The 14,548-nt window shown below is 65.1% G+C and overlaps 4 protein-coding genes across 4 annotated transcripts; 3 read left to right on the top strand and 1 right to left on the bottom strand.

The window, feature by feature from the left end:
• Positions 1-52: 52 nt before the first annotated feature.
• On the top strand, positions 53-2,535 carry EMIHUDRAFT_466849 (hypothetical protein; the record flags this gene model as incomplete). Its single annotated transcript, XM_005790838.1, has 5 exons — positions 53-669; positions 761-875; positions 951-1,628; positions 1,698-1,901; positions 1,972-2,535. The coding sequence occupies 5 exons, from the start codon at positions 53-55 to the stop codon at positions 2,428-2,430; spliced, it is 2,073 nt and encodes a 690-aa protein (XP_005790895.1). The 3' UTR covers positions 2,431-2,535.
• Positions 2,536-4,544: 2,009 nt separating this feature from the next.
• EMIHUDRAFT_224551 (hypothetical protein) lies at positions 4,545-8,203 on the top strand (the record flags this gene model as incomplete). Its single annotated transcript, XM_005790837.1, has 6 exons — positions 4,545-4,712; positions 4,788-5,072; positions 5,145-5,534; positions 5,624-6,187; positions 6,386-7,198; positions 7,346-8,203. The coding sequence occupies 6 exons, from the start codon at positions 4,545-4,547 to the stop codon at positions 8,201-8,203; spliced, it is 3,078 nt and encodes a 1,025-aa protein (XP_005790894.1).
• A 2,791-nt stretch (positions 8,204-10,994) lies between these two features.
• EMIHUDRAFT_224549 (hypothetical protein) lies at positions 10,995-11,354 on the bottom strand (the record flags this gene model as incomplete). Its single annotated transcript, XM_005790836.1, has 1 exon — positions 10,995-11,354. The coding sequence occupies one exon, from the start codon at positions 11,352-11,354 to the stop codon at positions 10,995-10,997; it is 360 nt and encodes a 119-aa protein (XP_005790893.1).
• A 2,219-nt stretch (positions 11,355-13,573) lies between these two features.
• Positions 13,574-14,545, top strand: EMIHUDRAFT_224548 (hypothetical protein; the record flags this gene model as incomplete). The annotated part of the gene is made up of 2 exons (XM_005790835.1): positions 13,574-14,227; positions 14,519-14,545. The coding sequence occupies 2 exons, from the start codon at positions 13,574-13,576 to the stop codon at positions 14,543-14,545; spliced, it is 681 nt and encodes a 226-aa protein (XP_005790892.1).
• Positions 14,546-14,548: the final 3 nt, after the last annotated feature.

The raw sequence follows: 14,548 nt of genomic DNA, 5'->3' as shown, positions 1-14,548 counted from the left end.
ACGATCCCTGGAATTGTGACTCTGTCTTTTTGTGTGCCTCCACAGACGGTCGATGAGCAGTCGCCTCCGCGTGACGCCCACGGCCGACAAGGAGGAGACCTCCAGCATCTCCAGCACGTCCGACAGCCCCGCCTTTGCCCGCCGTCTGGGGCCGGAGATGCTGCCGCTCATGCTCACCGCCGGCCAGAGCTCCGCGGACCAGACGCCGCAGCTCTCGGGCCGGGCGGTCGCCGTCGGGCTCGCCGTCGGCACCGTGCTCTGCTTCACCAACATGTACTTTGGGCTGCAGACGGGCTGGGTGACGATGGGCTCCATCCAGTCGGCAGTCGTCGGCTTTGCCGTCTTCCGCTTCTGCTGGCCGCGCGGGGGGACGCCGTTCGGGCCGCACGAGAACGTGGTCGTCCAGTCGATTGCGGTCGCCACCGCCACGATGCCCCTGGCGGGCGGCTTCGTCGGCATCGTGCCCGCCCTGCAGATGCTGAGCCCGCCCGTGCGGCTCTCCGTGGCGCAGCAGCTCGCCTGGTGCGGCGGGCTGACCTACTTTGGCATCTTCTTCGCGGTGCCGCTGCGGAGGCAGACGATCCTGGTGGAGCAGCTCCGCTTCCCGTCGGGCACGGCCACCGCCAAGCTGATCGACACGCTGCACACGCGGCACGAGGGCGGCGGGCGGTGGCGCGTGCTCGGCTGGTCGCGCCGCTCCCGCCGCCCGCGCTGGCCCGCCGCCTCTCGGTGCCCCACACTGTCCCGCCCTGGCAAACAGGTCCTTCGGCGCCTCGTACTGCCTCTCGCTGCTCGCGTACTTTGCGCCCGCCTTCGCCAACCTGCGCCCCTTTGACTGGCTCTGCCTGCCCGCCGCCTCAGCGTGGCACTGGACGGTCCGTCCCTCCCTCGTGCGTCATTGCAAGTACAAGTACAAGTTAGTCATTGATGCGCCAGCGATTGGTTCGTAGGTCCGCCCCTCCCTCTCGTACGTCGGCCAAGGGATGATCATGGGGCAGAGGTCCGCGCTCTCGATGCTCGCGGGCGCGCTCACCGCGTGGGCCGTGCTCGGACCGATGGCTGTCTCTCGAGGCTGGGTCGCGGCCACCGCCCGGCCCGCCGGAATGCCTCCCGCCGCCGCCGAGGCCGCGGAGGGCGGATGCGCCGCGCCGCCGCTGCCGGAAGGGGCGATCAACTCGTGGGAGGTTGGGGCGCAGGGGTGGCTGCTCTGGGTCGCGATGGGGCTGATGGTGTCGGAGGCGCTCTCGTCGCTCGCCGTCCTGACGGCGAGACAGTTCCTGATGCTGCCCCCGCCCTCCGCCTCGGCCGCCCAGTCCGGCGCGCCCGGAGGCGGCGAAGGCGAAGCCGAAGAGGGCGGAGGCGGAGGCGGAGGAGGCGGAGGAGGAGGCGGCGGCGGCGGGGCGGCGGCCGAGGACGGCGGCGGCGATCCGCTCGAGGTTGCTCCTCCCTCGCAGCTCGTCCCCGCCCGCTGGTGGCTGGGCGGGCTGGGCGCGTCGGCGCTGCTCTGCGTCGCGATCGTGGCACCGCTCTTTTCGATCCCCGCGTGGCAGCTCCTCGTCTCGATCTGCCTCTCCTGCCTCCTCGCCGTGCTCGGCGTGCGCGCGCTCGGCCAGACCGACCTCGAGCCGGTGAGCGCCCTCGGCAAGCTGTCGCAGATCTAACCCTAACCCTAACCCTAACCCTAACCCTAACCCTAGGTGAGCGCCCTCGGCAAGCTCTCGCAGATCGCGTTTGCCGTCCTCGCCCCGGGCCACCTCGTGACGAACTTGGTCGCCGGCGCCATCGCCGAGGCGGGCGCGATGCAGGCGGGCGACCTGATGCAGGACCTCAAGGCGGGACACCTGCTCGGCGCCTCCCCGCGCGCGCAGTTCTACGCGCAGCTGATTGGCTCCTCCGCCTCGGTGCCGCTCCCGGCGGCCCCCCGCCCCGACAATCGGCGCGTCTCCACGACCGCCCGCGCCGTGTCGGCAGGTGCTCGTCACCGTCGCCGCCTTCAACATGTACACGAGCGCCTACGGCTGCGCCGGCGAGGCGGGGTGGGAGTGCGAGCAGTTCCAGGCGCCCGTGGCGCACGTATGGAAGGACATGGCCGTGCTGATGCAGCAGGGCGTCGCGGCGCTGCCGCCGAGCGCCCTCGCCTTCGCAAAGGCCTTTGCTCTCCTCGGCGTCGCGCTGCCGCTCGCCGAGGCGGCGGCGGGCGAGTCGGCCCTCGGCAGGCTGCTGCCCTCGGGCATCGCTTTTGGGATTGGCATGTACGTCAAGCCCGACTGGACCCTGCCGCGCGTGGCTGGCTCGGTGCTCGAGTGGGCGTGGCGGCGGCGCTCGCCGCGTTCGCACGAGCGGCACATGCTCATGGCCGCGTCCGGCTTCGTGCTCGGCGAGGGCATCGCGTCGATGGTCACCCTCGCCCTCAAGTCCTTGCGCGGGTGACTCGATCGCTAGGATAGCTCGATCGTCGATCCCGGGCGGCCCCCGGCTGTGCCAGCAACGGCCTGTCCGGCCAGATTGTATCTCAGTTTGAAACCAGTTCCTGGAACACCCCCACAAGCCACAAAACGCCAAGAGGTTTTTGCATTATTGCAATAGCTGTTTTTCAGTTAGCCGCAAGCCGGTGTGAGGGGCGCGCCCCATGCGTCAGGGCACAGCACCTGGCGGGGAACCCGCAATTTCCTTTTGAGAGATGCTCAGGGTCAGGCATCTCTGCCCGTTGCCCGTTGCCGCTGCCCGTTGCCCGATACGATTTCCATTCTAATCTCGATTGCCCGTCGGGCTAGTTCCATTTCACTGTGATATTACAAAACCTTGATTGTGACCTCATTTGCGCAAAAAGGTACATGTCGGTGCCTTCCAAGAGGCAGCTGCGACCCCGCCGAGTAGACGGCGGCACACAGCAGGTGGCGCGGTGTGCCGCCGTCTACTCGGCGGTGTCCGCAGCTCCGCAGCTGCCTCTGCGCGTCCTGGGGAGGTACAATAGTGTCGCGCGCCGGAGACGACTCGACGCCGCTGAGATCGGAGATCAAGCTCTGACAGGTCGCACGTCGCTCCTTTGACGCCGACGTGACTCACCCGTGCAGATCACATCAGGACACGGTCTCGACGCGCTCGGTACGACGCCTGCGACCCGTCTCCGGTCAAGTGGCACGACGCTCATCGCGCCTGCCAGCGCTGCCGTGCAGGTTGCCACGACGAGGTCGAGCACGCTTCTATACGCTCGCCCAGCCTTCCTTTCCATCCCATTAGGCAGCCTGGGAACGGTGGCGAGCAGAGGCAAAGCCTACGAGGGGTGATTTTGGTCATCCGTCAAAATATCTGAAGATCCTACTATAGGATTCTCCCCAAACCTTGCTCAGCTGATCCAGCACGGGCCGTAGGCCAGCCCTGGCCAAAGAAACCAGCACCTCATCGGGCTTCCCTGAGCGTCACAGCTCGGTGATCGCGCCGGCCGGACACCACTGTAACGGCCGTTCCGGGCATTTGAACGCGACCTTTGGGGGCAAAGACATGGGCTCTATGGCTCAGACTGGACTCCTCTTGGTCCCTTCTGATGCCCTAGGCCACACCTGGGCCTTACCTGGGGTTCTAGGGGCCGGGCAGGGTTTGCCCCCCGAAAGTGGCCCGAAGGACCTTAAAATTCTTTTCCCGGTAAGGCTCTCGACACGCGGCACGCGGCAGTTGTCAAGAATTCTTTCCAGGACGAGACGTAGATACACTGGAGTCGGGAGTGCAAGAATTTTACAATGGCTCCCTCGCACGACAATGAACTGTATCATCGTCGTCGTCTCTAGCCAGTCACTCAAACTCTCAGAGATTGGCTAAAGAGGATCCGGAGCGCGGTAGGACTCTGGGGCTCTCTCCGAAGGGAGCGTACGTCCCAAGATCGTTTTGGCCGTCACATTGTGACCCCCGACGTCGTCAAATGTCGCCCGCCTGTCCTTCCCCCCATTCTCATCTGGCAATCTCATCTTATTGTCCCATGCATGGGTGTTTAAGGCTGGCTACGGCCACTTCGCTCCACAACCGTCCCGCCACCCCTGCCGTGTGCGATCCCGGCCTCACCGTCTTTCGGTAATGCTCGCACACCCACTCGTGCGCGCTCTTACACATGTGTCCGTACGACCGTCCAGCGCGCTGCGCGCGCCGTCCAGCCAAGCAAGCACAAATACTTTTCCCGGTGTGTGAAGTGTGATAGATAGAGGAGCGCGGACGGCCCGGGGAGCCTGCGGCGCCATTTTAATCTGCGCTCCTCTTTATGGCCTGCGGCGCCTGGCTTGAGCTCGGAAGTGTAAACATGTCCGCCAGGGCGGTCTGCAAAGAAAGAAAGAAAACAGACAACCCAAGGGCGGTCTGCCTACCTCTCCGAACACCAGGACGAAATACTTTTCGTGGACGCCTAGGCACGAGTACGAGCCCGCGCGGCGAGAGCTGTCACGTGCTCTCACGCGCTCTCACGCCGCGCCTCTGCTCGCAACCATAGGCGCTCTCGGTAGCCCGCAGAGGCGCCGGCACGCAGCGCGCGGAGGCGGACACTCCGTCTCGCACTCGCCATGGTGGACGTCGCGCTTCAGCAGATGGAGGCCATGCTGCGGGCTCTGATGAGCACAGACAACGCCGTGCGCAACCAGGCGGAGGAGGCGCTCGCGCAGGCCCGGCAGGCGCCGGACTCGCTTTTTAGTGCGCTCATCGCCATGCTGCGCAGCAACCAGGACGAGCAGGTGCGTTTTGTGCCCCGCTGCGCAAGCCTCTGCGCAGGCCGGCAGGCGCCCACCACGCGCGCGCGCGCGTGGTAGGTGCGCTCGCTCGCGGCGGTGCTGCTGCGCAAGGAGATCATCCGGCTGCTGGCGCAGTCGGCCGACGCGCAGGGAGTGACCGTCTCGACGCAGGTCAAGGCGCTGCTCAAGAGCGAGCTCCTCGCCTGCATCGAGCAGGAGCCGCAGCGGTCCATCCGGAAAAAGGCGTCGGATGTGGTGGGGCAGCTGGCCATCAACATCATGAGCAACGACCCGTCCGGCTGGCCCGAGCTCTTCCCGTGGATGCTCGAGGGCACCCGCTCGACCAACGTGCCGCTGCACGAGGTGGCGCTGCGCCCCGCCCGGCCGCGGCGCACGGAGGCACTGCCTGAGCGTCGCCGGACCCTCTCCTCGCAGGCGGCGCTCGCCATCTTCAACACGCTGTCCGAGTTCATCGCCGAGAAGATGGCCGCGCACCACGGCATGCTCCTCGACGTCTTCCGCTCCTCGCTGCAGGCGCAGCAGGAGCTGTCCGTCCGCAACGCGGCGCTGCGCGCGCTCGCCTCCTTTCTGATGGCGCTCTCGGAGCCGTCACAGCGGGTGCCGTTCCAGGAGCTGGTGCCGCTGATGCTGCAGACCATCTCGGACGCGCTCGCGCGCGGCATGGAGGACGAGTGCCGCGAGGCGCTCGAGGTCTTCGTCGAGGTTGCCGAGTCGCAGACCAAGTTTCTGAAGAGGCACCTTGCCGAGTGCGTCACCGGCGCGCTCGCACCCCGCCGGCCGCTCGCGTGCGTCGACGGCTCGGCCGTGACGCGGCCGTGACACGCCCCGTAGGCATGATCGCGATCGCCTCCAACACGTCGCTCGACGACTCGCTGCGCCACCTCGCGCTCGAGTTTCTGCTGACGATCGCCGAGGGCGCGCCGACGCTCGCGCGCAAGATGCCTCGCTTCTGCGCCGACACGGTGCCGGTCGCGCTGGCGATGATGCTCGAGCTGGAGTGCGACACGGCGCAGGAGCTGCAGGAGTGGGAGGACGAGGACGAGGACGAGGAGGACACCGAGGTGACCAACTACGACGTTGGCGAGGAGGCGCTCGACCGGCTCGCCATCGCGCTCGGCGGAAAGGCGATGATGCCCGTCCTCTTCGGAATCATCCAGGAGTGGTTCCCGTCGGACGACTGGAAGAAGCGGCACGCTGCGCTCATGGCCATCTCCCAGTCGGGCGAGGGCTGCGAGGCCCAGATGGCCAAGCAGCTCGAGCCCATCGTCACCACCATCGTCACCCGCTTCGGCGACGCCCACCCGCGCGTCCGCTGGGCGGCCATCAACACCATCGGCCAGATGTCGACCGACTTTGGGCCGCAGCTGCAGGCCAAGCTGCACTCGTGCGTCCTCCCCGCCCTCGTCTCGGCGATGGACGACGGCTGCAAGCGCGTCAAGGCCCACGCGGCCGCCGCCGTCATCAACTTTTGCGAGCACTGCGAGCGCAAGACGCTGCGGCCGTACCTGCAGGGGCTGCTCGGCAAGCTGATGCAGCTGCTCTCGACCAACCAGCGGCGGGTGCAGGAGCAGGCGGTGACGGCGGTGGCGTCGGTGGCGGACGTGGCGGAGCAGGACTTCGTCCCCTTCTACGACGCCTTCATCCCCGGCCTCAAGGAGCTGCTGCGCAACTCTGGCGGCAAGGAGTACCGCATGCTGCGCGGCAAGGCGATGGAGTGCATCTCGCTGATCGGCGTCGCCGTCGGCAAGGACAAGTTCGGCCCCGACGCCAAGGACGTGATGGAGCTGCTCATCAAGACGCAGCAGGGCGCCGAGCTCGACACGGACGACCCGCAGGTCTCCTTCATGCTGCAAGCCTGCGCGCGCATCTGCAAGTGCCTCGGCGAGCACTTCCAGCCGTACCTGCCGTTCGTCATCCCGCCGCTGCTCGCGTCGGCGCAGCTCGACCCCGAGCTGCACGTGACGGACGTGGACGACGAGGACGGCGACCAGGAGGACGAGGAGGGGATGGAGAGCGTGACGGTCAACATCCGCGGGCAGGGCAACAAGCGGATCACCATCCGCACCTCTGCGCTCGAGGAGAAGGCGACGGCGTGCAGCATGCTGCACTCGTACGTGGCCGACCTCAAGGAGGCCTTCTTCCCGTACGTGCAGGAGGTGGCCACCATCCTAGTGCCGCTGATCAAGTTCCAGTACATGGACGAGGTGCGCACCGCCGCGATGATGGCGATGCCCGAGCTGCTCGACTCGTGCATCCTCGCCCTCGCTAAGGGGGCGAGCGGCGCGTCGGCGGCGCTGGTCAGCCAGCTGCTCTGCTTCATGCTCGAGCCGATCCTGGAGCAGCTCAAGGCGGAGCCGGACGTGGAGACGCTCGCCTGCCAGCTCGAGGCCTTCGGGGAGCTGCTCGCGCACGGCGGCAGCTGCGAGCACGCCAAGCTCAGCGCGGATCAGATCCAGAAGAGCACAGAGGTGCTGCAGATGCTGATGCGCGAGTCCAACGAGCGGCGGGACGAGAGGGAGGGGCGGCGGGGCGACGAGGACGTGGACGACGAGGAGGAGGAGCAGCTGGAGGGGGAGGCGGAGCGCGAGGAGATTGTGATGCAGTCGCTGGTCGAGGCGGCGGGGAAGCTCTTCGAGGTGTACCAGTCGGGCTACCTGCCCTACTTTGACTCGCTGCTGATGCCGACCGTGTCCGAGATGCTGCAGCCCACCGCGATCGCCTCCTCGCGCGCCGCCGCCCTCTGCCTCTTTGACGACGTGATTGAGCACTGCTCCGCCGACGGCGGCTCGAGCCGCTACATCGCCGGCATCTTCCCCGCGCTGCTGCAGTACATGGGCGACGAGACGACCGAGGTGCGGCAGGCGGCGGCGTACGGCATCGCGATGCTCGGCGAGCGGTGCAACGACGCCACCTTCACCGAGGCGATGATGCAGCAGGCGGCGCAGGCGCTGGTCCTCGCGGTGGACGCGCCGGGCGCGTGGGAGGAGGAGCACGCTTCGGCGTCGGACAACGCCATTTCTGCGCTCGGCAAGATTTGCAAGCGCTCCGACGCCATCGGCGCGGTGGGCTGGCCGCGCTGGCTCGAGGCGCTGCCGCTGCGCGCCGACCGGGAGGAGGCGCGGCACGTGCACGCGACGCTGTGCGAGCAAGTCGAAAAGTCGAACACGCAGCTCCTCGGCGCGAACCACGAGCGGCTGCCTGACGTGATCTGTGTCTTTGGCCGGCTGCTCGGCACCGACCTGATCGCCGACGAGTACCTGCCGCGGATCGGGCACCTCCTCAAGCAGGCGCGGACGCGGACGCGGCCTGGCCCCTCCCGGTCGGCCGCACCCCCTCACCCTCCCTCTCCGCCTCTCGCCGCGCAGGTGCACAGCGGGCTGCCGCAGGTGCTCCAGCAGCTGCCGTCGCACCCCAAATTCGCGCTCCTGTCCGAGGAGAACCGCGCTGAGCTGGAGAAGGCCCTCTCGAGCTGAGCGCGCTCCGTCTTGCGAGCACCGTGGGTCACACTCCTCTGTAAGGCCAACCTTGAGGTGCGTCACACACTCTCAGTGCCGCCACGCGCCTGGCCTCGAGGCTCTCGCCAGCCACCATGCCACGCGCACCGCCGTCCGTGCGCGTGAACACATTCGTCGAGCTTTAAAGTTTTGTGTGTACGTCACTCCTAACTGGAAACTGCTTCCACCGGTGTTCACCGCACGATATACCGCTCGCGCGCAGAGTCCAGAGAGAGAGGCCCGGGTCTGCCTCCGCAGACAGAGCCCCGCGCTGTCGCTCAGGGACGGGAGAGGCCAGAGAAGGGAAAGATGCACACCTCCCGCTCCCCGGGAAGGAACCGCTGACTGGGGCACTTGGAGCACTTGCTAAGGGATCCAACCTAGCGCCCGGTTTGGTGTGGTGACCTACATTTGTCATTTCGCCGGGTCGAAGGTGCTAAAGCCGTACACGCGCTAGGCGCTACACACTGCCAGATTCACTGCACACACTTCGAACACACACCCCTGTCGCCCCTGTGGGCTGTGGCGATCTGGCAGTGTGGGCCACTGGGCGCTCAATTTTTGTTTGGGGGAATGGAGTCCCGTGACGAAAAACGAACACACACCACAAGCGCTAAGCGTGAGGACACGATTTCGAATTCGTAGGAGCATCTGAGCAAGATTGAGCCCGCTCAGGTGTGAACAAAAGATATAAGGGTCGACCAGGTTTCGAACTGGGGACCTCCCGCCAGCGGAAGGCTTTCAGCAAGATACGCTGGGGTTGAGGAGGTCTCACTCTCAGCTCGGGAAACCTATGTAGCATACCGGAGGAATTAGACACCACAGATACGCACACACCGACGCCCGAAGTGCCAAGAAGGACGTCTTTAGTACGAAACCTCAGAAGGCCATGGGCGCCGAGAGAACATTCCCCCGAGAGGACAAAAGAAAGTCGACGCACCCCCTCCTTGCGCAGTGTCCCCCGCTATGTGTCGCCGTAATCGGGGCACGCTATCCTGTGCAGTCAGGGCAAGCGGGGGCGAGGCGCAGTCCCTCTGGTCTATACTGGTGTGGTTCTGTCCCTAGAGCCTAGTCTCGGAGGGGGGCAAAAAGATAAGAATATCTAATTTTTGTTTGGGGGAATGGAGCCTCGGGTGTTTCTTTTTACAGAGGAAGAAAGTGGAGACTCAAACCACTTCGATCGGATCAAGCACAGACCACAGTATCCTGCCAAGGAGGGGGGAAGGAGGAGTAGAGGGCGCCAGCGCACAAGGAGTGCGGTTATCAACCTCACATGCAGAAATTTCGGCGGGCGCCCCCAGTGACCGCCCCCTGGAGAGGGGCCGTTGACACTGCGTGGCGTCTCGGCTGCAACTCGTGCTCCCATTGCACAGCGGCGCCGCAGAGCCGCGCCCGCCCCGGCGTTCACTCGCTATCGCCGCCATGGCTGTGATATTCGGTGTGCAGCGTGCCTTGGTCTGGCAGCGGCCTCCCTCTGCTGTCGCGGCCCCAGCCGTCGGGCTCAGCGCGACGGCACTGACCAGTGTCATCGAGCTAGTACAGCTCGACGCTCGCAGCCTCTGGCATGCCTGCAGAGAGAGGACGGCGAGCGAGGCGCTCGCGCTGGTGGCCGAAAGCGCGCGCCACAGAGCGCCATTGATGCTGTGGGCGGTGTCCTTCTCCTCTGACGTCATTCTCCTCAGGCTGCGAGAGTGCCTCGGCTCGGCCGCTCCGCTGCTCCTGCCGTCGCCGCCCTTCGAGGAGCGGCTGAGCGTACACCGTCGCGAGCTGCAGCCCGCGCTGCTAGCCCTGCGGCCTGCGCTCCGCCAGCGACTGACAGCGGCGGTCCGAGAACGACCGTCCCGCTGCGTCGGGATCGCCACGAATCTGCTGCAGTCCGCCATCTACCGTTTGCACTGGAAGGTCAACGCGGTGGGCCACGCCGTCGGGCTGCGTGGCGCGGAGCGCTTTGAGCGAGCGCGCGCACGCCTCGTCGAGCGGTGGATTCGGCTGGTGGTCCGCTTGCACCACCGCCTGCCGCTCGGCTCCGTCTCCTCCGAGGCCGAGTGGGAGGCGTCGGCGGCGTCGGGGCGTGAGGCGAGACTCAGGGGTGGGGCCCTCTCAAAGGTGATACGCAGCAGCCTTCGCCGTGCTTGGCGCGGCGCGAGAGGCCTCGCAAGCCGGGTGCGCGAGTTTGTTGAAGGCCTTGACCTATGCTCCGCGTTCAAGAAGGCGCGTTCGCCGGCTCGATGTCTCGCAGCGCTGCACGCTGTCCTCGCGAGGTGGTGGAGAGACCCGCGCCGCAGCCGCCACCCGCAGCTAGAGGCTACATCATGATGCGATGCTCTCCACTCAGAGGGATGGCGAGTGCTCGATGGCGCAGATCGATCGCACGATTGCTTATGGTTTTGCCTTGTTCCGCTTCACCGGCTGTGCGGGATTATCTGCGTTACACACGGCGACGTCCACCATGGCTGCTGGCGAGTGCGAGAGAAGAAATGCAATCGTTAGTATTGTGTGAGACAGCGCGCAGCGCGCTCGCGGCGCTCGTCCTACTTCTCGCGTCCGCTCACAGCACACCGCGGCCGAGCTCTCTTGTACCGCGCACTAATCCCGACCCCCGGTTTTTTCGCTCAGGTTTTCAAACTTGTTCTATCATAGTTAGCTGCTAAGTGAGAGCAAGTGGCACATCGCGTTCTCACCACGGTCGCCGCTCATGGCGCGGCGCGCCTGCGCAACGCGGCCCCGAGAGGGGCCGCCTGGCCACCGCTGCCACTGCGCCGCACGGATTTCACCCCACTTTCGCGACTGTGGCCGTCCAACAGTCTGCCGGCGCGGCGGGCGCATTCGAATGCGCCCGCTGCGCCGGCAGACTGTCAGTGCTATCCCGGGCGGCGCGCCAGCGAGCCCGGACGCTGGTCAGCCGCGAGGACAGCGCCATCGTCATCGGCGTCTCCTGCAGCAACTTCAACAGCACAAGGTAGCCGGGTCGGAGGCCTCCCGCCGAGCTGCCGAGCCACCCCGCACCCGCGCCACCCTGCCTCAGGGAGTCAGTTGAGAGGGTGCGCAAAACCTTACCAAAACTGGCACGGGTCACGCGCCGCTCGGGAGCCGCGGCGCAGCCTCCAGAGACTGCAACGACAGCGAGCATACGCGCACGCGACTAAGCAGCAACTCGAGGGGTTTCCTCAATCAACCGAACGCACTAGGCTGGCGAAAAAACCGGGGCGCGGGATTAGTGCGGTAACAAGTTGACGTTGTACTCTCGGTGGCCCTACTCTCTTTATATAGAGAGAGACCGGCAGACCGCGGACCGCTTCCCTCGCCGAGCTGCTCTGGGACGCCGACCCCTGCGCGCACCGCTCATCTTGGCCCTCCTGGGGTTACTCTCGCGCTCGCGCAGGACCCGGGGGACTCCCTTCCCCCCACCTCCGACGGGTTAGGTCGGTGCTGCGCCCCTTGGCGCCTGTGCATATCGCGTGCCCGCCCGCCAAGGCTGGTGCCAAGGCCAAATCCAACCGCCAAGGCTGGTGCCAAGGCCAAATCAACCGCCTGGCTGGTGCCAAGGCTCACAGGCTCTCCTCTCTCACTCTCTCCTCCTGCTCCTCCCTCTCCACTACCCCAGTGTCGTGCGAGGGAATTTTTTGTAAAATTCTTCTTTCGGTGGCTTGTATTTTAAGAGTTCTTTCGGTCCCCTCGACACGTACGTCCACAGGTTCCCCTCGTGTGATTTTTTGCGTCTCGTGTGAGTGAGGGAACCGTGACACCACCACGGGATAAACAGCCCTGCCCAAGCGTCTCGTGTGATTTTTTGCGAAGTGAGGGCTTCCCAACGTGTGGGGGCAGTGTGCACAACACCATGGGCCACCACTGTGGATCATGTGCGTGCCAGTCTGTTCCACCATCGTGGCGCGGGCCTGCTAGATGTGCATACGCCCTTGCCTCGGGGTTACAGTCGGTGTGCGTGTCGCGCAAGTATGTATCTGACTCCACACAAATCCGAGACGGTGATGGATGCGTCGTACGATGGTCTCATGCCCAGTGAGGTAGTGCATCTGGCCACTCCGGATCCTGCTGAACAAGTTCCTCTTGTAGCTCGATCGTACACCCGTGACGAAAAACGGACGCACACCAAGCGCTAAGCGTGAGGACGCGATTTCGAATTCGGAGGTGCATCTGAGCAAAATTGGGCCCGCTCAGATGTGAAAAAATTATAAGGGTCATAGTCGCCGATTCGATCCGGAAGCCACTCGACCATCGAGAGGCCGACGGCCGAAGTCGGCAAACGTAGATCAAATGGTTAGAGATAGCGTCCACTCAGCGACCGATACCCGTAACACATTACCGAGGGAAATAGACACCACAGATACGCACAACCGACGCCCGAAGTGCCAAGAAGGACGTCATTAGTACGAAACCTCAGAAAAGGCCATGGGCGTCGAGAGAACATTCCCTCGAGAGGACAAAGAAAGGCGACGCACCCCCTCCTTGCGCAGTGTCCCCCGCTATGTGTCGCCAATTGGGGCACGCTATCCTGTGCAGTCAGGGCAAGCGGGGGCGGGGGGCAGTCCCCCTGGTCTGATACTGGGGTGTGGGTGTCTCCAGTCTCGGAGGGGGGCAAAAAGATAAGAATATCTAATTTTCTTGTAGCTCGATCGGTCACACCGCCATCGCCGTCGGGGAGAGGGGGGACGACACTGGTCACTGCCTTGGCAGCGTGCACCTCGATCCTGTACCGTGTTTGTTATGACCCCCCCCAATGAACACACCAGTGAGGGAGGGCGAGACGATCGAGTCCAACGTGTGTGTGCGTGATGCGCGCGGCAAAGGTGGCCCCATGGTGGCAGCGCGATATTAATGTTACGCGATTGTACCCAATTTTATCTTGATCGAAAGGTCCGCGGGCCTGCGCTAGACCTATGCGGGAGAAATCCGGAGACGGTTCAGTGCTGGCACCGCCTGGCGCTTTGTGTATCTCGAGACCTCGAGAGAAGGCCGCCGGCAGCCTCCCGGACGGGCGCTCCAAATTGACGTCTGGTAAAATGTGACCCGAGCCACCCGGTGCCCCGCAGCGGCCTCGCTGGACCAGAAGAACCGGTCCGCGAGTGCTCCGCAGCAACCTCGCTGAGCCAGAACGTCGGCTCGTGGGGGTGCTAGTATGAGCCCGACCGATACGTCGCAGTGTTCTTGCTCCCAGCGCTTGCGCTTCGGCGGTTAGTGGTGCACTAACCTCCGAGAAACCCTTCGGGTCGCTCCTCGTCGCAAACCCTGTCAGCAGAGTCCTCCTACGGGAATCTACGTAAAAGTCCACTGAAACTTCTTTGGTCAAAAAACTTTTGGGTCGGCCCTTTATAAGATAGTCGCTGTCCGATGCTGGGCAGCAGAGCCGGTCGGGAAGCGCCCCTCCTTGCTTTGCTGCAGCTCGTAGGAGGGGTGTCTGGCTCGTGCAATCCCTTCTGTGAGAAGAAGACCGACCCGTGGGAGTCGCTCTGCACCTGGAATGGCTGCGACGGTTGCAGCGAATGCTACGTCCCGCCAGCGCCTGCAAGCCGACCACAATGCCAGGGCTTCTGTGAAGCAAAGACGCAACCCTGGGACAACCGATGCAGCTGGGCGGGCTGCGGCGGCTGCACCGAGTGCGGCGCCGAGTCCGAGTGCAAGCCATTCTGTGAGGACAAGACGCAGGCATGGGATGACAAGTGCACCTGGGAGGGCTGCAAGGGCTGCATCGAGTGCTCTCTCCCTGCGCCGGCGTGCAAGCCGTATTGTGAGGACAAAACACAGGCCTGGGGTGACAAGTGCACCTGGCAGGGCTGCAACGGCTGCTCCGAGTGCGGCGCCGAGTCCGAGTGCAAGCCGTTCTGTGAGACCAAGACGCAACCTTGGTCGGTAAAGTGCTCATGGAACGGCTGCTCGGCCTGCGGGGACGTGTGCAATGCGTGCAAGCCCTACTGTGCGGTCAAGACGGACCGGTGGGATATGCTCTGCAGCTGGAACGGCTGCTCTAGCTGCACCGAGTGCTCCGTGTCCCCGCCGCCATCGATGCCGCCCCCGTCACCGCCGCCACCGACGCCACCACCGCCCTCTAAGCCACCCTCCACCCCCCCCTCTCAGCCACCGTCCACGCCACCCTCCAAGCCGCCCGCTGAGCCACCACCTACGCCACCCTCCACGCCACCCGTCGTTCCGCCCTCCACCCCGCCCTCCACCCCACCCTCCGCACCGCCGTCTGTGCCACCTTCCACACCGCCTCCGACAAAGTTGCCCTCCCCGACGCCCCCTTTCGCTCTCCAGGCCCCGAGGACCATTCTCTAGGTCTCCTCTTCCGCCATTCCTGCTTGAGCT

Source organism: Emiliania huxleyi (genome assembly GCF_000372725.1).
Source record: "Emiliania huxleyi CCMP1516 chromosome Unknown EMIHUscaffold_118, whole genome shotgun sequence".
NCBI lineage: Eukaryota > Haptophyta > Isochrysidales > Noelaerhabdaceae > Emiliania > Emiliania huxleyi.
Note: the sequence above shows the minus strand (reverse complement) of the source record. Positions and strands in the feature narration are given on the sequence as shown.